Source organism: Cololabis saira, chromosome 11 (genome assembly GCF_033807715.1).
Source record: "Cololabis saira isolate AMF1-May2022 chromosome 11, fColSai1.1, whole genome shotgun sequence".
Classification (NCBI taxonomy): domain Eukaryota; kingdom Metazoa; phylum Chordata; class Actinopteri; order Beloniformes; family Belonidae; genus Cololabis; species Cololabis saira.
Window position 1 is genome coordinate 27,060,803 of NC_084597.1, and position 22,458 is coordinate 27,083,260.

General features: G+C 43.8%; 1 protein-coding gene across 1 annotated transcript; it reads left to right on the forward strand.

Annotated features, from left to right (window-relative positions):
• Positions 1 to 9,917: 9,917 nt before the first annotated feature.
• Positions 9,918 to 16,917, forward strand: mpx (myeloid-specific peroxidase). Its single transcript, XM_061734255.1, has 15 exons — positions 9,918 to 9,955; positions 10,049 to 10,114; positions 10,210 to 10,297; positions 10,473 to 10,648; positions 10,829 to 10,961; positions 11,341 to 11,470; positions 11,546 to 11,752; positions 11,834 to 12,197; positions 12,974 to 13,134; positions 13,885 to 14,143; positions 14,234 to 14,404; positions 14,503 to 14,740; positions 14,899 to 15,100; positions 16,364 to 16,432; positions 16,821 to 16,917. Exons 2-15 carry the CDS (start codon positions 10,051 to 10,053, stop codon positions 16,827 to 16,829), a joined length of 2,271 nt encoding a protein of 756 aa, XP_061590239.1. The 5' UTR covers positions 9,918 to 9,955; positions 10,049 to 10,050; the 3' UTR covers positions 16,830 to 16,917.
• The last annotated feature ends 5,541 nt before the right edge of the window (positions 16,918 to 22,458 follow it).

The window sequence follows — 22,458 nt, forward strand, 5'->3', positions numbered from 1 at the left end:
GTCTCGTTATCCCCTGTGTATATCTGGTCTTGTCATTCCTTTGTTCCCTGTCGGTCCGTACTATTTGCTCCCTCCATGTCTCCTCGTCGTTTTTGGATTCCAGTTTTTGTTCTGCTTTTGATCCTGCCCAGCAGCGTTTTTGGTTTTGTTTTTGCTCAATAAATCCTGTTTTGTTGCGAACTCCTGCCTCCTGCTCTCCTGCGTTTGGGTCCTCAACAACCACACCTTGTGACAGAACGGACCGACCATTATGGACCCAGCAGGAGAGACTCTGGATCTGTGGGAATTTTTCTACCCCAACAGAGTGGAGTTCTTCCACCGCTTGGTGAAGAGGACAGGGGCCTGTTGCCAGCCCCAGCCTGCTCTCGTCGGGGTCCTGGACGCACCTCACTTTGTTCCCGAGGTGGTCTCGGACGCACCCCATCCTCTTCCCCCCTTCTGGGGAACACGCCTGGCTCGAGGGGGGCCAGTGTCTTCGACCCCAGGGGAGGCGACGTCTGCACCCGCTCCAGTCTTTTCCTGCTCCGGCGGTGGTCCTGGACGCATCGCCCCCTGTTCCTGCTCCAGCGGTGGTCCTGGACGCATTGCCCCCTGTTCCTGCTCCGGCGGTGGTCCCGGACGCCTCAGCCTCAGCTCCAGCTCCAGCTCCTGCTCCCGTTCCTGCTCCGGTGATGGACCCGGGTTCCCCCTCAGCCAGCGCCGAGGACCCGGGTTCCCCCCGAGCCAGCTCCGAGGACCCGGGTTCCCCCCGAGCCAGCTCCGAGGACCCGGGTTCCCCATCAGCTCCGAGGACCCGGGTTCCCCATCAGCTCCGAGGACCCGGGTTCCCCCTCAGCCATCACCGAGGACCCGGGTTCCCCCTCATCCAGCACCGAGGACCCGGGTTCCCCATCAGCCAGCTCCGAGGACCCGGGTTCCCCCACAGCCAGCGCCGAGGACCCGGGTTCCCCATCAGCCAGCTCAGAGGACCCGGGTTCCCCATCAGCCAGTGCCGAGGACCCGGGTTCCCCCAGAGCCAGCTCCAAGGACCCTGTCTGCCCCTGTTCCGGCTCCCGGCATCCTGTCTGCCCCTGTTCCGGTCCCGCCGCCAGTCTCGGTTCCTGAGGCGGTCCCGCCGCCAGTCTCGGTTCCTGAGGCGGTCCCGCCGCCAGTCTCGGTTCCTGAGGCGGTCCCGCCGCCAGTCTCGGTTCCTGAGGCGGTCCCGCCGCCAGTCTCGGTTCCTGAGGCGGCCCCGCCCATCTCTGTTCCTCTTCCTGAGGCGATCCTGGATGGATCTGCCCCGCCCCGAGAACGCCGGTGTGCCTGGTCCCGAGTCTGGTTCCGGGGTTGGCCCCCCAGAATGAATCTCCGGTTGGCCCGGCCCCGTCGGCGTCCTCCGGAACTCTCTCGCCGGTCTGCCCGGCCTCGAGGACGGCCCACGGAATGCTCTCGCTGGTCTGCTCGGTCCCGAGGACGGCCCCCGGAACTTTGGCCGTGTGTGGCTTGGGCCCTCCTCCTGGCCCCCTCCGCCCGCCCTGGGTGACTGTTGGGACATCTGGGATCTGTCCCTTGAGGGGGGTACTGTCAGGGTTTGACACTTCCCCCCAGTTTGAGTTTCAGTTCTGTCCCTCCTGTTTCCCATTTGCCCTGATTGTGTCCGCACCTGTGACTCGTCGTGTCTCGTTATCCCCTGTGTATATCTGGTCTTGTCATTCCTTTGTTCCCTGTCGGTCCGTACTGTTTGCTCCCTCCATGTCTCCTTGTCGTTTTTAGATTCCAGTTTTTGTTCTGCTTTTGATCCTGCCCAGCAGCGTTTTTGTTTTTGTTTTTGCTCAGTAAATCCTGTTTTGTTGCGAACTCCTGCCTCCTGCTCTCCTGCGTTTGGGTCCTCAACAACCACACCTTGTGACACTAGGAGTCTTCTCAAAAAAGATTAACTCTGACCTTAAAGATGTTTTTGTCTAGTCGAATCGTAAGAATGAATCATCCTTTGTGCCTTAAAATCAGTATGCTGCCTTTGCTACATTGTCATTCTGCATCGAGACACCTATTCTATGTTCTGACCCTTTTGCATGCAATTGTTTAATTAAATCCACTGAAATCTGGATCATTTCTCAAGTCTTATTCTTGGTAACTTATACACTCAGTATCAGTCCAGTTATTCACTTAATGGGAAAGAACACATTAAAGAGCATTTTATGCGTTTTTTTCACAACACAGATGTCAAAAGTATTTTCTCAAGATGTCTCATTTTTGCTATGTGAAAAAAAGGCTTCTCAAGTCTGAGCTGCTAGCTTGCTGCTCGGCTACAGAGTTAATTTTTAAAGAAACTTTGTTGTAACTTCATGTCAATCCTTGACGTCCCCCAATCTTGTGTTTACAAATTATTTACCTGCTGCTCCCAACTCACTTGCCTGACCCACAGGCAACTGCAATGGGTTTGACTCCACCAGGGACAGGTCGAATGATGGCTGGAGCAGAGCTCCGCTTGTCCTCGTTTCAGCTCTGGCAGCACTTGTTTCGGAAATTGTTTTCAGTATTGATTCGGTAGAAACCCTTTAAATGAACATGATTGGACACATTTGAGAATAGTGAATGTAAAGTAATAGAGGGAATGCGCATGACGTCAAAGATGCGACTTCACAACGGGTTACGCCCACTGAGTGGCAGAAAGACTGAGTGGCAGCGTAAACTTTCAGTTTGAGCACTTGAAAACATCTAAAATAGGAAAGAGCTGTTGTGGGATCGACTGTACTCATAGATTTAGCAAGAAATCGGAATTATCGTTTTACAGACTGCCGAAAAATACGCTTAAGAAAGACAAATGGATTGCTGCAATTCGCAGAAAAAACTGGATTCCAGGCACCGAAACGTGGACTTGCGGTTCCCATTTTGTATCAGGTAATGTTGGATTTTTGGGTAGGTAACGTTAAACGGTCAAATCATAAAGTTTTGTGTCCTCATTACTTTAATTTCTACAACAAATCCTGCCTTGAAGTAGGTACAAGCGTCAAGACTTTTGAATGCCTTCAAACTTTGCTTTGTGTATTTCCCCGGTGTAGAAAATTAAGTACATATAAATATCAGGAAACTCAATTTGTGGCCAAATATTAATGTCCATGGACCACTGGTTCTTCGGGTAACTGTACGGGTCACTGTCATGTCCACCTGCCTTTAATTTAAGCCGATAATCGGCTGTTATCCCGTCTTTGCCCGAATAGTTGCAGCTGTTTTTGCCACTCAGTGCGAGTAAGGGGGCGTGGTCCAGTGGGAATGTGACATCAATGCATACCCTCTATATCAGGAGTCCCCAAACTTTTTTCAGTGGGGGCCACAACAACTTTCCTTTCTGTGATGGGGGGCCGAGGTTAGTCTATAACAGGAAATGATCTGCCCCGGCGTAACCAGCGGACTTCAGTGTAAAGCACATCTCTGTGGGCTGATTCTTCTTGCTTTGCAGCACAGTGCTTGCTGGTGAATCAAGCAGTGGACTTGTAGCGGGAGTGTGAGACCTCTTTCTGCCATTTCCTTTTTCACGTGCCCGACGAGCCCCCGCGACGCGCCGGTCATATTTGGAGCACCGTCCGTTGTGATGCTGGCCAGCTTAGACCCGTCCACATCCAACTCTTCCATTGTTTGGCAAACTTTACCAAAAATATCCTCCCCTGTTGTCGTATCTGTGAGACTTTGTAATGCTGCCAGCTCCTCGGTAACATCAAAGTTGGAATTTACTCCCCGAATAAAACAGTTGTGCTGTGTCCTGCATGTCGTTGCTCTCATCCAATGACAACGAAAAATACACAAAATCTTTAGCTTTCTCTTTCAGCTGGGTGGTAATGTACATTATCCCCCATTTCTTCATCCCGCCTGGTGACTGTAGATGCGGACAGACTCACCGCGTTTAGGAAATCTTTCTTGTCCGGACACACCTCCTCCGCAGCAGTGCTCCAACACTTTTTAATAAACTCCCCATCATTGAACGGCTTTCCACAGCGTGCTATCAGTTTAGCTACCTTGAAGCTGGCCCGGACGGACGCCACATTCATCTGCGTCTGACGCAGTAAAGCATGTTTTTGTGATGGAAGCTCACATGAGCTACCCAAGGGAACACGGGGAGAACATGCAAACTCCACACAGAAAGGCCCTTTCACCAACCCCACCCAGGGTGTGGGCGCTGATGTCATGGGGAAACTAACACGCACTTCAGCGCCCACAGCGCTGAAGTGCGCGGGAATCGAACCCAGGACCTTCTTGCTGTGAGACGGCTGCACTACCAGCTGCGCCACCTTTGTGGTCTTTTTCTTTTTCTTTTTTTTTTTTCCACAATCTGTTTATTGGAATTTTCAAATAAAAACAACAACATTACAGTAACATTGGTCAATGGAGTAATGATGAAACAATGCAAGAAGCAGGCAAAATATAAACAGAATAAGACCAAAAATAAACCAAGACAGGACAAATACTACAAACTAAAAGGACAAAACTCAAGACAAAGACTAAAGACAAAAGATAGCTTATTAACGTAAAAAATATATAAATACAGTATATGAATAATAACACAAAATACTAAAAAATAAAGTAATAGTTGTTGGTCAGTTCGGCAATCTGTCATGTCTCAACTATACCATTGAAATATATAATGGGTCACTCGGGAATCGCTGGGAAGTCCAGCTCTCGACCATACACAAAAAACGGGTCCCACGTCTTATAAAATTTTCCAAGGGAGCCCCTCAAAACGCACCTAATCCTTTCTAGTCTAACAAAATTAAGGACTTCTCTTATCCATACTGTGTGCGAAGGAGGAGTTGGAGATTTCCACTTGAGTAAGATCAAGCGTCTCGCTAGTAGAGTAACAAAGGCTATAAAAGCAGCTTCCGAGGAGGTGAGTGGTATTGTGGGTGGAGATGTGCCAAACAACGCAATCATTGCATTAGGCTCTATTACTTTATGAGTAACCCTTGATAATGATCCAAAGATTTCTTTCCAATAAGAGTGTAAAGCAGGACAGGACCAGAACATATGCACGTGACTTGCTGGGGCCTGGTGACACCTGTCACAAGTTGGGTCCACCTCCTTGTAGATCTTAGAGAGCCTGACCTTTGTGAAGTGCGCACGGTGAACAATTTTACACTGAATAAGTCCATGTTTTGCGCAGATGGAAGACTTATGGACTCTGTTAAGAGCCTCCTCCCAGAGATCCTCTGAGATCTCCTCTCCCAGGTCTGTTTCCCAAAGTGCTTTAATTGAATTTAAAGAGACAAGACGAACAGAATAATTTTGAGTGTAAAAGTGTGACATCATTCCCTTCAGGGCAGGTGCCGGCTTAAGGAATGACTCCAATGGAGAATCTGTGGGTGCATTAGGAAATTGAGGGAATCTATTTTTAACAAAACTGCGAATCTGAAAAAACCTGAAGAGGTGTTGTGTGGGTAGGCTAAATTTCTCAGATAACTGTTGGAAAGATGCAAAAGTGTCATCTATGTATAGATCTTTAAATGATTTGATGCCAAGACTAGACCAGATAGCAAATGCACGGTCCACCAAAGATGGAGGAAAAATGTGATTTGCAGTTATTGGAGCCAGTATAGAATATGTCTGGAGACCAAAGAAACGTCTGAACTGATTCCAGACTCGCAGGGACGATTTAACAATGACATTTTTCGTGTAATCAGAAGAAAAACTCTGAATGGGAGAATGGGCTAAAGCCGAAAGTGACACTGGGCCACATGAAGCTGCTTCCATTTTAAGCCAGATGGGAGGAGAGGGGTATGAGTCAAATTGTAGCCAAAACTGAATTATTCTGATATTGGCTGCCCAGTAATAAAACCTGAAATTCGGTAGAGCCATTCCTCCCAACGCCTTTGGCCTCTGCAAAAATTGCTTGCGGATCCTTGGAATTTTCTTGTTCCAAATAAATTCTGAAATAACGGTATCAATTTTGCAAAAAAACTTTTGTGGGAGGAAAATGGGTACACACTGAAATAAATACAAGAACTTCGGCAGGGTGTTCATCTTGACTGAATTAATTCGGGCAGCTAAGGATAAATTCAGCACTGACCACCGGTCAAAATTCTCTTGCATACGGGACAGAAGGGGAACAAAATTAGCCTTATATAGATCTTTAAACTTGTCTGTAACCTGAACCCCTAAGTAGGTGAAAGAGTGCTTTGCAGTTTTAAATGGTAAGCTATGGAGTGGGTACTCATGTGCTGCCTTATTCAAAGGAAATAACTCACTTTTATTTAAATTTAATTTGTAGCCTGATATTGCACCAAATTAGTTAAATATATTGAGAGCCGCAGGGATAGAAATGGGAAAATTTGAAACGTAAAGGAGGAGATCATCCGCGTAAAGAGAAACTCTCTGTTCCATCCCATTCCTGAAAATACCTGTAATGTGGGGGTCACAACGAAGCGCAATGGAGAGGGGCTCAATGGCTAAGGCGAACAAGAGGGGGCTCAGGGGACAACCCTGGCGGGTGGAGCGATGAAGAGGAAAGTATTCTGACTGGGTGTTATTTGTCCTAACCGAGGCTACGGGGGATGAATAAAGTAGCTTCACCCATGTGACAAAATTCCCACCAAAGCCAAACTTCTCCAAGGTGAAAAATAGATACTTCCACTCCACGCGATCAAAGGCCTTTTCAGCATCTAAAGATATCACAGCTTCTGGCACAGATGTCATGGGGTGATGATAGATTGTATCAAAAAGTCGTCTTAAGTTAAAAAAAGAGTGCCTATCTTTAATAAATCCAGTTTGGTGGGGAGAGATAATGGTTGGTAGCACAGTTTCCAAACGTAGGGCCAGCATTTTAGACATGAAATTTAAAATCCACATTTAACAAACTGATCGGCCTGTAGGAGGAGCAAGCGAGGGGATCTTTATTATTTTTGAGGATAAGAGAGATAGACGCTTGACTAAGTGTTGGGGGTAGACTAAGAGATGTAAATGACTCATTAAACATATCTATCAAAATGGGAGCTAATTTATATCGGAATGTTCTGTAAAACTCAATTGGGTAGCTGTCCGGCCCTGGGCATTTGCCACCTTGCATAGATGTGATAGCAACAGAAAGTTCACTAATGGTTATTGGCATCTCCAATTTTTTAACCATGTCAGGGTGAACCCGAGGAATTTCAACAGTAGTAAAGAAACTGTCCTGCGTATTCGAATCAGCTTCAGACGTGTATAATGAAGCATAATAGTTTTTGAATTCATCGTTAATTCTTTTGGGGTCTATTGTAATATCTACCGATGTTTGAATTTGGGGGATTTGGTGAGAAGAGGCAGATTGTCGTAATTGATGGGCCAATAACCTGCCAGCTTTGTCACCCTGTTCATAATAATTACTTCTGGACTTAAGGAGTAGTTCAACAGCATGGTCTGTGGTCAGCGTGTTGAATTCTGACTGGAGAGAGAGGCGTTCTTTCTACAGGTCTGGGGTTGGCAATGTAGCATATAAACTGTCCAGCTGAGCAATACGTTTTTCTATTTCGTCCAATTTTTTCCTCTTTTGTTTTCTCTCATTACTTACATAAGAGATCACTTGCCCTCTAATGTAAGCTTTTAAGGTTTCCCACAATATGGAAGGAGAAATACCAGGGGTCTTATTTATACTCAAAAATACATCAATTTCGTTGGACATTAATTCTACAAAATTTTCATCCGAGAGTAAGCGTATATTAAAACGCCACGGGGCCTGTGCATGAACTATCCCCCTAAATTGGACACTCATTGTGACAGGGGAGTGATCAGAAATGACTGTAGCCTCATAAGAGCAGGAGCTCACGGAAGGGAGAATTCTATTATCCATCAGAAAATAGTCTATTCGTGTGAACGTGCGGTGTACATGGGAGAAAAAGGAAAACGCTTTACCGGAGGGATTAAAAAAACGCCAGGGATCTGAAATTGCAAACTCGTTCATGAAGGTCTTAATTGTTCTGGCAGATCTCGAAGGGGTAGTGATTTTTGACGAAGAGCGGTCCAGCTCTGGACTCAGCCAACAATTGAAGTCACCCCCTAAGATTTTGTGGTCTTTTTCTGTCAGCTCACCACTCGGTCACGGTAAAAGTCATGTCAGAATATACCATTGTGTGAGGGGGTGAAGATGAGCCACTATTAGTTATAAATAGCTCATAACTATGGTCAATTCTAATTAGAATGCCAACATTTAAGTAGGGATATCTTATGATAGGAAAATTAAAAAAAAAAAAAAAAAAAATTCTGGGATCATAAGTGGGCCACCCCAATTGCTTTGGCGGGCCGGATGTGGCCCGCGGGCCGTAGTTTGGGGACCCCTGCTTTATATAAACTCTTTTGACATGGTACAACAAAAAGCGTTCTTCAGAAACCCTATAGGGTGACATTACAATGGGATTAGTCCAGTTCTCTTACAGCCTAATGTACTATTTGTACTGGAGTACAATTAACTCTGTAATTTAAAAAGCAAACCCTTTCTGCGGATCTGTGTTTCCTATAGTGCTTTCACACTGCATAGATAAAAATCTGTGTTGTTTTAATATAATTTACAGACATCGATCCCCAGAGTGTCATAAGGGCTTTACTTATTTATTATTAAATGATTACCTCTTGATTAACATAAACTTTAAATATTGAAATATATGCAGCTGGTCAGACACTCGTAAGTTCTCAGTAATTATTACAGGTCCCCAGATAATTTGAATCCATTGCGAGTGCAGCAATAGTTAGGTTTTGGTTTTACATTCTGTTGTCAATTATACATCAATCCTTCCACACCTCCTCTCTTCTCTTGTGAGACCAATGTGACAGACAGGCTGTTGTCTTGACAGTTCTACGAAAAGATCAGATACGTAGTATCTAGTTTACAAACTAGTGGGCTGTCAAGGCATTGACTTCTTTCGTGATCGCACAATATCAATACAAGAAAACAATTGAAGTGAGGTGCAAATGAGCATAAAATAAAATATTTGCAGCACTTTATTATATATCTACTTAGCTTGGCTGTCCATGCATGTTTATGCATGTGAACTACAGGTACATCTTAATTTCACCAAACTTCTAAGTGTCTTACTCTGTAATTAGGTTAATGAATTTATACTTTACATGTTTAAAACGTGAAGACACCGTATTCAAAATTGTAGATGTGCTCTACCGGGTTGTTTCTGCTTCCTAAGTACTGACTGTGCAACTTAAATTTCTTAATATTTTATTTTTGCCTTCACTGCTTATCATTTTTAAAGGTATCACAAATAAACCTGCCATCCAGGAAGTATAAACCAGCAAACTTGTTGACATTTACATGTGACTGATGTTTTTGTCAGACGGTGGAGTGTGTTGGGTCAAATACTGTAGATGTTAATGTCGCAAGAAACATACAAACTTTTTACAATAAAAAAAAGATTAAGGAGCCAAAACGTAATACTTTTTAGTAGAAGTAAGACATTATAAAAGAGTTTACATTTTATATTATCCAACATTGTATTTGACAAAGATAGGAATTCAATTTTGTATTTTTAAATTCAATTTTTGTTTAAACAGACAAGTAGGTATGTTACTGCGCACCTGCACAACTTCACCAATCTAGACAGAACCATTAACATACCTTCTCTATCTTTTCACTCTTGTTATTGTGAGATTAAAACAGTTAAATTGCCAAATATAGAAGTTTCAGTTTCAGTGTCTAACCATTTAGCACCACAATTAGCACTTGTTATTCTATTTATTTGCTAGTTGTCTGGATTTTTTTCCAAAATGACATTTGCTGGTTATTAAAATTATATTGTTAATACAGGAAGCATTAACCAGTTGGACTAAAAGAATGACCTGTTGCACTGAGAGAAAGGAAGAAAGAAGTGCTCTTTACTGACAATAATTTTGCCTCCTGGGGCGAGGCTTCCTGCGGTTCTACTGTATATATAAGAAGGCTGACCATGTAGGAGAACATGACAATGTCAAAGATGTTCTGAGGTCATCATAGCGATCTTCATTTACTCAGGTAAAAAGACTTATTTTGTGTTTTAATGCTTGAATTAAGAAATCCATTGACTGTCTGTAAACTGTACTGACATCACGTTGCTGTTTGTTACAGAGATGCTTTTTTCGGTCCTCGTTGTCATGGGCATCAACCTGGTGCCCACTTATTCCAAATCTGAAGGTTTGCTCTTCCACAGTGAAGGTGTTTGTACATATTACTCTCATGATTTCTTTCTTTTTATCAAAAACATTGAATTTTCTTATTTTGTTATTTAGGTGAATATCTTGGCAGTCCTTTCCTTCAACACTGCTTTAAAGAGGCAAAGAAAATAGTGGATGATGCATACAAGTACTCCAGAGAAGAGTGAGTTGATCAGATGAATTCTTGCCTTGATAGTGAAAAAAAATGACTTTGTGGCATTAGAACTATACGTTATAATAGTTCTACAGCTGTATGTTGGTGTGAAGGAGCTACAAACTGTCAAAGGTATCACCTGTTTGGGTTTTGTTGTTCAACTGTGTGACTCTTTGTTCTGCAGAAGTCTGAGGCGGGTCCGCAAAGATATGGTGAGTCCCCATGATGCTCTCCGTCTCCTGAAGCAGCCTCGCGGTGACACCCGCTCAGCTGTGAGATCTGCCGACTACATGGCACAGACTCTCCGTCTGCTCCATGACAGGGTGCATCATGTGCACAAACGCTCTCTGAATGCAACAGGTCAGACATGCAGCATCCACAGAAGATATCACACACAGTCAACACATTGTTGTTTTTTAAATTGTTTTTCCGGGTCTGGTTAAAGGTCTGAGGTGTACTGTTTCATAGCGTACACACAGTGGAGTGCTTGTAATTAACTCCAGGAAACATGAAATTGAAATCTGGAAATCTGTCTGACAGATCTGCTGACTCCAGAAGACCTGATGAAACTTGCTGAGATAACTGGATGTGCAGCTCAAGTCAGAGCTCCACAGTGCCTGACCACACCAAACATCAACAAGTATCGCACAGCCACCAGCGTCTGTAACAACCTGTAAGAGGAACCCTAGACTGTCATGACATGCTGCTTTGAATGCTAGGTTTATAAAGTTTGATAATCTGTAACAGAGAAAAAAAAAAAAAAAAAAAACACTTTTTATGGATATTTTAACTTTAATGATAAAACATTTGAATTCAATTTTTTCAGATTATGTAAATATAAAAACAAACAAAAACTGTATGGTTCCTTTGAAGTAAATTATATAAACTCAACAGGGTTCATGTGAGCCAGAGCAGAACTTACTTTTAAAGGAAGTGCTTGTAATATTCACACATCTTAAGCCATAAACCTCAGAAGATGTCTTCACTGTTGAGGAATTTCCTAATTTTCTAAGAAATGATTTCAACCATGTTAACATCCTATTTGCTTTCAGAAAAAACCCTCGCCTCGGAGCCTCCAACACTCCCTTCACCCGTTGGCTCCCCGCTGAGTATGACGATGGTATCTCCCAACCAAAAGGATGGAACAGAAACCGAAGATTCAACAACTTCTTGCTGCCACTGGTACAGCACACAGAAGACTATTAGTATGCATGTATGATTGTTTAGATTTAATATTTAAATCTTCTCCACTCTCAGGTGCGACAGGTGTCCAACAATATCCTAAACACAACAGATGCAGGTGTTGTCAGCGACAGAGAGTACACCCACATGATCACCCTGTTTGGACAGTGGAATGACCATGACCTCACCTTCACACCCTTCTCCCCCAGCATCCGCTCCTTCAGCAACGGGGTGAACTGTGATGAGAGCTGTGAACACACTGAGCCATGTATCCCCATCCCGGTTGGTGTCAGAGGTCAAACAGTGAAATGTTGTTTTAACCTTCTATGCTTTCACTCACCCTCTGCCACTTTGTGCTAACAGATCCCCCCTGGAGACCCCCGCCGGCCCTCCGGCCCAGACAACTGCATCCCTGCATTCAGATCTGCTCCTGCTTGTGGAACCGGATATTCAGCCTTCAATTTTGGCGGGGAGCCCAACAAGAGAGAGCAGATCAATGCGCTGACAGCCTTCCTGGATCTCGGGCAGGTGTACGGCTCTGAAGAGAAGCTTGCGCTGTATCTTCGTGACCTCAGCAGCAATGCTGGCCTGCTGCGTGTCAACACAGAGTTCAGAGACAACGGCCGCGAGTTGTTGCCCTTCCACCCTCTGCTGGTGCAAATGTGTGCCACTCGCAGAAGAATCACCAATGACACCAACGCCCGAGAGGTGCCATGTTTCATTGCAGGTTAGTTCTTAAAATCAGGATATTCTCATACATGATCTGTGTACAATCAGTATAGGCCACAGGGATATCAAAGATGGTTTTAGGATGCCAACTTTCCTCCATATTTAGCAATTTATTTAAGAAGCTTTTTGATTTTTCTATTTTTTGATTTTTCTAATTTAAAAATTGGACATTCTCATGCTTTAAAGATGTCCAGCTGTTGTAGAGCTAGGAAAGATTGGTTAGATTACCAAGTTTCCGCATACTTTTCTTTTTGGTCATTAACATCCCTTTTATAAATGTGTCATCCTCTGAAGTTTTCATGAGTGGGTAGTGGAAAATAATAAAAGCTCTCAATCCGTAACAGTCTCTTTCTTGCTTAACACTAAAATATAGGAAGTAACGGTCTCTTAACCTGTTAGTGAACTGTTAAATAAAGAAGTAAATCTTTGCAGTGTGTTAAAATGTATTACTATGAACTTCACAGAGAAGTTGTTAAGGATTGATAACACTTTTTAAGTCTGTCATAAACTATTAGGGCTGTTATCCTCATTTAATTCTTCAAACTGTCTTTATTTACTGTTCAACTGTGACATAAGATATAAATAATGAGAAAATTAAAGATAGAAATCGAATCCCCGTAGTGTAGTGTTGTTCAGTAAAAACATTTGTACATTTTATTTTTCCCTGTTATTAATGATGTAACCATTTTCATCTTATAAGGTCACGAAACATGGTGGCTCTAAAAATAAAAGATTAAGCAGGACGTGAACACTTCTTGTTTCATATCCCTAAAGGTGACACACGTGTGGATGAGAACATGGCTCTGACATCCATTCACACTTTGTTCATGCGTGAACACAACCGTCTGGCTCGTCGCCTGAAGAGACTGAACCCACACTGGGACAGTGAGACACTCTACCAGGAGGCTCGCAAGATCCTGGGTGCTTACACACAGGTAAAGACACCTCAGAGTAATTTAACGTGCATTTATATTACCCCATGCCTGTACTTTTTTAGCTTTTTTATTATCTTTAAACCTTTAATCCATTTTAGTGACTTTGTATTTTATGTTATTTATTATTCATCTTAAGTTTTGTATAGATTTCTCTAAAATTTTACACTTTTTAGGCATTTTTTACTTTCTTTTAATCTTTTAGTTTTTAGCTCCAGTGTTTCCTCAGGGGGGTCCTCCACACTGGGAGGTGTGCCTGCTCTGCCCATGGGGGTGTCGTCATGGGGGTCCCTCAGGCCTGGGTAGCTGGGGGAGGGACTCCACCTTCTGTGTGGGGTCTGTCCTGGTCTGTCCGGGTTGGGGGGGGGTCTCTGTGACGATGCTCCTTGTGGTCATGGCCGGTGGAGCCTCTCGATGTGGACGGCCACCCATAGGTACTGTTTTCCTCACTTGGATCGTTAGTGCTAAGCCATGTCACCAGTCCACTTATTGTGTGTGTGTGTGTGTGTGTGTGTGTGTGGGCGTGTGAGTGTATGCACATGTGTATGAGTGTGAGTGAGGGTGTGTGTATACGTGGGGGGTGGGGTCGTATGGGATGTTTTAAATTGTACTTTTGATTGTTATTTTATTTTGTATGTAAAGCACCATGAGTTGCATTTACACTGCATGAGTTGGTGCTATATAAATAAATAAAGTTTAAGTTTAAGTTTAAGTTTACAATCCACTCATCTAAAATCTGTCTGTCCTTCTCAGGTGTTTGTGTTCAGAGATTATCTGCCACACATTGTGGGCAATGCCGCAATGCGTAGACAGCTGGGTCGTTATCCTGGATACAATCCCAATGTTGACCCCAGCATCTCCAACGTCTTTGCGACAGCAGCTTACCGCTTTGCCCACTTGGCAATACAACCAGCTTTATCCCGACTGGATGCAAACTACAGAGAACACTCTCAGTTTCCCAGCGTCCCCTTGTTCAAGGCTTTCTTCACACCCTGGAGAATCATCTTTGAGGGTGAGCTGCACAACACAACTCTACAAAGGTGTTGTTGTTCTTTATTTGTCACCTAATTCTAATTATTTTTTTCCTAATTTCTACTCCTAGGTGGACTTGACCCTCTGCTACGTGGTCTAATCAAGCGTCCCGCCAAACTGAACACCCAGGATCACATGATGGTGGATGCTATTAGGGAGAGATTGTTCCAGTTTGTGCAGCATCTGTCTCTGGACCTGGCTGCTCTGAACATGCAGAGGGCACGTGACCATGGCTTACCTGGTACAAACTTAACTAATTTCTGGCCCTGATCATTTCATGTTTCTACACTTTCATAATTATCCTCAGTCCTTTTGTCCTCATGTTGTTCACTCCTCCAGGCTACAATGCGTGGCGTAGGTTCTGTGGTCTGTCCCAGCCCAAAAACCAGGCAGAGCTGGGTCAGGTTCTGGGGAACAACAACCTTGCCCGCCGGCTGCTGCAGCTCTACGGGACGCCTGACAACATTGACGCCTGGCTTGGAGGTGTTGCAGAGCCTTTTGTGCAAGGTGGGCGTGTGGGACCTCTGTTTGCCTGCCTCATTGCGAACCAGTTCCAGAGGATCCGCCAGGGCGACAGGTCAGTATGTGGGAGGATTTTTACCTTCATTTAATTGTTATTTAGAGGGGTAAAGAAATTCCCAGATATAATTGGTGCCACCATTTCGCATATCTGTCTCTTCTGACGCTGTCTTGACACCAATGTGTTTGTTTTTCCTCCTGTTTCAAAATTTGCAGGCTTTGGTATGAGAACCCAGGCGTTTTCACCGAGAGGCAGAGGGCTGCTCTCTCCTCTGTCAGGTTGTCCAGCATCATATGTGACAACACCGGTATCACTAATGTCCCTATTGATGCCTTCAGTGTCATCTCAAGGGAGAATCCGTGTGTGCAGTGCACCCGTGTTCCTCGACTTGACCTGTCAGCTTGGACAGAGAGACCTGCAAGTTTTTAACATTTTAATACTCAAATCTTTCTGTCAAGGTCCACTAACGCACTAACTAGTATGTTAGATTGTTTAATATATATGTACAGGGCCGGCCCAAGCATCCATGGGGCCCTAAGCAAAATTTGATTTTGGGGCCCTCTGTTACTGCCAATAATACTGATTATTGATCATTCACACACCCACTATAAACTTATTTCGTGTTCTTCCCCATCATTACAAATACACTTGTAAAATTAGAAGTAAGAACTTTTTGTTGTAGTTAGATTGTAATCCACACTGATTAAAACCATAGAAGTAGACGAAAGATTAACAAATTTGCAGAAAAATCTTTCAATTAATATTTTGCAAAGTCAGCAACTGCCCCTACTGGCCACACAGAGAAGCAATAGATAAAATGTCAAAGAGCTGCACAGTTGCAGCAGTGTTGTTTACATCATCCTATTGTCAGTCTGGCATGTTTTTACCCTACTATGGTTTTTAATTTGAAGAAAAAAGCGGCCTGGGGTTGATTTACACTTAATATTTAAAGCTATATAGTACTAAGTGTGATACTGAGTGTCATCTACTGTGTAGGCCTACTAAAAGAAACAAAATATTCAAATAGATCATTTAAAAACCATTTACTTTAAACACGTTATCTACTTTATTTTTATTATTATTATTTATTATTATTATTTCAAATAAACTGCAACAGCAATGTGCAACACCAATTTGAAGTGGAACAACAACAATTAAGTGCAACAACAAAGTACTACAAAAACTATAATTAAAATCACTCGACTTAGATAAACAGTACCTCATCAATATGTTCTCCATATAAAAATAAATTCAAATGTACAAAAACAGACATTATTAAATAGGATTAACAAATAAAGTCAGTTTTTGCGACATGATGGGCCTTCAACCTACTGCTCTGGAGCCGAGAGGCAGTAGTCAATATGCCAGCAGTAGTCTACTCTAGTCTTACACATAATATTGTTTATGTAATAATATTAAATATTGTGTTTTTGTACAATAACATATCTTTGATAATGTATGAATCATCACTCACACATAAAAAAAATAATTGTATTTTTTTTAACTCTTGGGGGCCCCCTAGTGGAGCAGCCGCTTAGTTCTTTATGCCTTGGGCCGGCGGTGTGTGTGTGTGTGTGTGTGTGTGTGTGTGTGTGTGTGTGTGTGTGTGTGTGTGTGTGTGTGTGTGTGTGTGTGTGTGTGGATCCATCCTGTGATTCCTTGTATCTGCTTGATGTGCAGGGAACAAACCATGTGGGTGAACAGGACCGTCAGGTCTTCCAGGAGCCTTTTGATGTTCAGGACAACGAGGTAGCTTAGAATATCTAAACACTTCCAAGGTACTTTATTTAGTTCCACTGTGCAACTGTGCTAATTTATAATCTCAAAATCAATTTTTTGTCAAGTCAAGTCAGCTTTATTTATAAAGCACTTTAAAAACACCAACATGGTCCAAAGTGCTGGACAGGCAAATGGAAAACTAAGATAAAACACCATAAAACACAAGACAAATTTAGCATTGAATACAAAATTGAAAAGAATACGAATCCATCAAGAAACAATTATCTATATTTATGTATTTCAGAGGTTTATATTTGTAGGTTGTTTCAAATTGAGGACTTACGATATGGATTAGTACTAGCCATCAGTATCGATTACTCTTTCTCACTTCATTGAACTAACTTGTGCTTCTCTTCAGGTACTTTAGGAACATCTGGCCCCAGAGGACCTCCTGGACCACCAGCATTAAATTCAGTGCCACACACAAACAGTCTATCCTCTTGGTTCTTATGGACCAAGGAAGTACAGATGGAAGTACAACCCACCTTTGAAGAGAACCGATCATTTCTGATCGGTTCATTTCTGTTACATACACCAAACAGAACCATGACAACATGTAAGCAGTCCTGTTTACAAGCATCATTCCCCCGGCTTTCAGGTTATTGCTAGGTACTTTTAAGGCCTAATTGTTACCCATAGTGTCGAACTGTAGTGGTATGTTTGACTGGTGGCCAGCGATGGTATTTTCTCAAGATGTCGGCTTTTTTCTTTGTCAGAAATCTGGAACTTCTTAAGTCTGAACTGCCAGCTTCAAGATCTTCTTTATCTCTCAACTTTGGCACCATCTATCTCAGCATATTTTTTTTTCGGCACAGCAGAACATTACCAAAAGACAACAGTTTTGATAATCTTTACCTTATTAAACATAAAGCGTGATTTCAGTAGATCTGTTCTTACAGCATGCATATTATTTTGCCATTTTATTTGTCAGTTATGGGGATTGGAGTTACAATTATAAGATGAAAAACTTAAGCATGCCATGAACATGTTTTGACATGTGTTTTGTCTGCTACCTTTGTCTTTCTGTTTCTTTATCATTATTATCATTATTATTATCATCATCATTTCAATTTTCTATTGCATTTTGCAGTCAATAAATAATATAAAATGATACTGTTCCTGGCTTCTTAATAATGAGGTCTTATGCATAACTTGATCCGGTTTTCGTGCCCCCCACAGCACTGAGACTGCCCATGTCAAGGTGTTCAACAAAATCCACATAAATGCAAACTGTGGAAGTACCACAGTGCTGGTATTACATGTGGGGTTCCGCAAGGTTCCATCTTAGGACCGCTCCTATTTAACATCTACATACGCCTACTAGCTCAGATAATAATAAATAACAAGATAACTTACTGACATGCCTTCCACTGAGGAAGCAGAGAGTTGGGGCTCGGAGGCGTGCTCATCCATCACCCGGGCCGAGGTCACTGAGGTGGTTCGTAAGCTCCTCGGTGGCAGGGCACCGGGGGTGGATGAGATTCGCCCTCAAGTCTACCTCAAGTCTACCTCAAGTACCTCAAGTCTCTGGATGTCATAGGGCTGTCTTGTTTGACACGCCTCTGCGACATTCCATGGAGGAAGGTGACAGTACCGCTGGAGTGGCAAACCGGGGTGGTGGTCCCTCTGTTTAAAAAGGGGGACCGGAGAGTGTGTTCCAACTACAAGGGGATCACACTTCTCAGCCTCCCCGGGAAAGTCTACGCCAGGTTACTGGAGAGGAGAATACGGCCGATAGTTGAACCTCGGATTCAGGAGGAACAATGCGGTTTTCGTCCCGGTCGTGGAACACTGGACCAGCTCTATACCCTCCGCAGGGTGCTCGAGGGTTCATGGGAATTTGCCCAACCAGTCTACATGTGCTTTGTGGATCTGGAGAAGGCATTTGACCGTGTCCCTCGTGCCATTCTGTGGGGGGCGATCAGTGAGTATGGAGTCCGGGGCCCTCTATTAAGGGCTGTCCGGTCTCTGTATGATCGGAGCAGGAGTCTGGTTCTCATTGCCGGCAGTAGGTCAGACTTGTTCCCAGTGCATGTTGGACTCCGGCAGGGCTGCCCTTTGTCACCGGTCCTGTTCATAATTTTTATGGACAGGATTTCTAGCCGTAGCCAGGGGCCGGAGGGGATCCTGTTTGGGAACCACAGGATCTCATCTCTGCTTTTTGCAGATGACGTTGTCCTGTTGGCTTAATCGGACCGGGGCCTTCAGCATGTGCTGGGGTGGTTTGAGGCCGAGTGCGACGCGGCAGGGATGAGAATCAGCACCTCCAAGACCGAGGCCATGGTTCTCGACCGGAAAGGGTGGCGTGCCTTCTCTGGGTGGGTGGAGAAGTCCTGCCCCAGGTGGAGGAGTTCAAGTATCTCAGGATCTTGTTCACGAGTGAGGGAACAATGGAGCGTGAGATTGACAGACGGATCGGTGCAGCGTCAGCAGTTATGCGGTCGATGTACTGAACCGTCGTGGTGAAGAGGGAGCTGAGTCGAAAGCCGAAGCTCTCGATTTACCGGTCAATCTACGCCCCTACCCTCACCTATGGTCATGAACTTTGGGTAGTGGCCGAAAGGACAAGATCGCAGATACAAGCGGCCGAGATGAGTTTCCTCCGCAGGGTGGCTGGACGCTCCCTTAGAGATAGGGTGAGGAGTTCGGTCACCCGGGAGGAGCTCGGAGTCGAGCCGCTGCTCCTTCACATTGAGAGGAGTCAGCTGAGGTGGCTTGGGCATCTGTACCGGATCCTCCTGGACGCCTCCCTAGGGAGGTGTTCCAGGCATGTCCTTCCTCCCTAGGGAGGTGTTCCAGGCATGTCCCACTGGGAGGAGACCCCGGGGAAGACCCAGGACACGCTGGAGAGACTATGTCTCTCGGCTGGCCTGGGAACGCCTCGGACTCCCCTCGGAAGAGCTGGAGGAAGTGTCTGGGGTGAAGGAAGTCTGGGCATCCCTGCTGAGGCTGCTGCCCCCACGACCCCGGAACGGATAAAGCGGAAGAAGATGAGTGAGATGAGTGAGAAGATAACTTACCATACCTGGCCGACACAAAACTTTACATTACAATGTCACCATGTGACAATGAGCCCATATAAGTGTTGAGTAGATGACTAGAACAAATCAATGATTTGCTATGCATCATTTTCTTCAGTTGAACACAAACAAAAGTGAAGTTGTTTTGGGACCAAAAGAAGAGTGTTTAAGAGTCAGCACACAGCTTCAGCTATAACAGCTACGAACCACTGATAAGGCCGAAATTTGTGTGTAGTCATAGACTCAGAGCTGAACATTCAGAGAAACATTAAAACAATTACAAAGTCAGCTTTCTATCACCTGAAGAACATCTCCAGGATCAACGAACTAATGTCTCAGCAGAACCTTGAAAACTCAAACATGTGTTCATCTTCAGTTAAATTGATTACTGCAACAGTGTTGTCACTTAATTAAATCTTTACTCCACTGAACATTGTAACTCTCTAATGTCATTTTTCAATAGAAAAGTAAGTAAGATCCACCAGCAACTGACCCCTCACTCATCCTACAATCCGTCTCCTCTCATGTCCACATCTTTCAACCGTTCTCAAGCTTCCAACTCCCTTCTCATATTGTAATTCCTGACCTCATCCTGAAATCAAAAACATCCACCTGCCAGCCAGTGGCGCCAACAGGGAGGGGCCAGGGGGGGCCAGGGGTGGCCATGGCCCCCCCCACAAATTTGCTGGCCACCACACTGGCCACCCCACTTGCCTCAATAAAAAAAAAAAAAAAAGAATTCCCGGTCACATAGGTTCTATCGTCAGTTTCTTAAAGTATTTCTGAGCCTAATAATTGTTTATTGTTGGCTTTGTCTCGAACACAACAAAACCCATCAAATTAAAAGCATCAAAATGTAAAAAAAATAAATAAATAAATCAAAGCTGCAAGCAGGCCCTCGCACGTGCAATTTTCACCAATAAAGGTCAAGGACTCAAAACTAAGTCCAATGACACCACCCACGACTCTTTATGTCAAACCATTCAAAAGTTATGGTAGAAAATAGGGACTATCAAATATCGACCAATCAGAAGAAGAGGCGGGGCTAATTTGCACCAATTATGTTCAAGGACTCAAAATCGAGTCCAATGACACCACCCACGACTCTTTATGTCAAACCATTCAAAAGTTATGGCAGAAATTAGGGACTATTAAATATGGACCAATCAGAAGAAGGGGGGGCACGATTTTTGGCATCTATCGTCGCCACGGTAACGCTTTTGACTGAGAAAAAAGTAATGCGCATCATCACAGGATAGAGACGCACATTTTGATGTACAACACACCTGGGTGCATGTTACGGTTCAGCCAAAGAAATGGCATAAATTGTGCCAAAATTACACGATTAATTCAAAATGGCCGACTTCCTGTTCGGTTTCGGCCAACGCGCCAAGAGACTTTTCTTTAAGTTGGGACATGATACAGGTGTCTACCGATTTTCGTGCATGTACGTCAAACCATATTGTGGGGCTTGAGGCACGAAGGTTTCTAGGGGGCGCTGTTGAGCCATTAGACCACGCCCATTAATGTAAACCATTAAATATCAAATTTTTCGCCAGGCCTGGCTTGCGTGCAAAATTTAGTGACTTTTGGGGCACGTTTAGGGGGGCAAAAAGGCCCTCATTTCGTCGGAGGACAAACGAGAATAAAAACTCCTACAATAGGGCCTTTGCACTGTCAGTGCTCGGGCCCTAAAAAAAAAAAGAAATATAAAAAAAAACAAAACCTAAGTCATATAGGTCTTAGGTTTTTACCAACATGGTATTAACCATTAATATATATGCAGACAAGTTAGGAAGTAAAAAATATATATATATATATATATATATATTTCTCAGCCTGTTGCAGGCCGGAGCCTCGGGAGCTGCGTTCTGGCCTGTGTTCCCGGCCGCCCCCATCCCCCAGCCCCCCCCCCCCCCCCCCCCCCCCCATCCCCGGTCATCCCTTTGCTGCTTCCACCTGCCTACTGACAATTTTATTACCGTAACACAAACAAAATATATATATAATCACAATTACCGTGACTGGAAAAATATAACCCAAAATAAAATAGAGCTCTTTTCTTCAAAAATAAAATAAAATAAAGAATTCCCTTCTAGCACATGTCCAGTTCTTATTGTACTGGTAAATGTTCTTTTGCTGTTCCGTGTCCCTTATGTACACTACCCGGGTAGGTATAAGTGTAGGTGTTATTTCCTTAGCTGGGAAATCCTGAGTTCAAGATGATCTTGTCCATCCCTGCAGCAGCTGGCCAGTCTACTGGCAGGAATCTCCACACCATCGTCCGTGGGTCTGGCTCGCCATCATATCCGAGGACTTCTCTCATTCAATTGAAGGGGATCTAAAAAAAAACAGTCGGAGTTCCGTCAATTTAAGCGATTCACTCAGCAATACTGCACAATACAGCACTCTCTCCCGCACACTTTATCGTCTCCTCTATCCTTTTTTTTCTTTTCTATCCTTTCTTTATAATTTCACCTGTACTGATTACACCTTCCTGTTCACATGCATGGACACTCCTTCTTTTTTTCTTTTTCCCGCGTGCCCGTTAATTACATCGCACACCAGCAGAGGGTCGGATTTGCCGTTCCAATGCCTAGGGCTGCCTAGGATAAAACTTGCGCAGCGTTAACCCTTTAGTGACCATACACTTTTAGTGTGTGGGTTACATTAATTTTAGTACTCAATTGTAACTGTAGTTTAAGTCTAATGCTTCTTTATTCTGCCACTGCACTGACCTTTTTTTTCCTATTCACTTTTCATACATTTATTATGTAAAGCACCTTGAATTACCTTGTTGCTGAAATGTGCTATACAATTAAACTTGCCTGGCCTTGATGTAAAGTGAATAGAAATAACCTAAAAATGTGTTAAATTTGTAAAATCTGACTCAATGAGTATTTGAAGGGTTTATAGTATGGACATCTGCTTTGCTGCAGCATCTTGAAAATCCCAGATATCCCTTGTACTGTGTTT

Coding starts and splice junctions, on each gene's coding strand:
- mpx (XM_061734255.1), top strand. CDS start 10,051: ATGCTTTTTTCGGTCCTCGTTGTCATGGGCATCAACCTGGTGCCCACT. Junction 10,298..10,472: donor TACAAGTACTCCAGAGAAGA/GTGAGTTGATCA, acceptor TTTGTTCTGCAG/AAGTCTGAGGCGGGTCCGCA. Junction 14,741..14,898: donor AGGATCCGCCAGGGCGACAG/GTCAGTATGTGG, acceptor CAAAATTTGCAG/GCTTTGGTATGAGAACCCAG.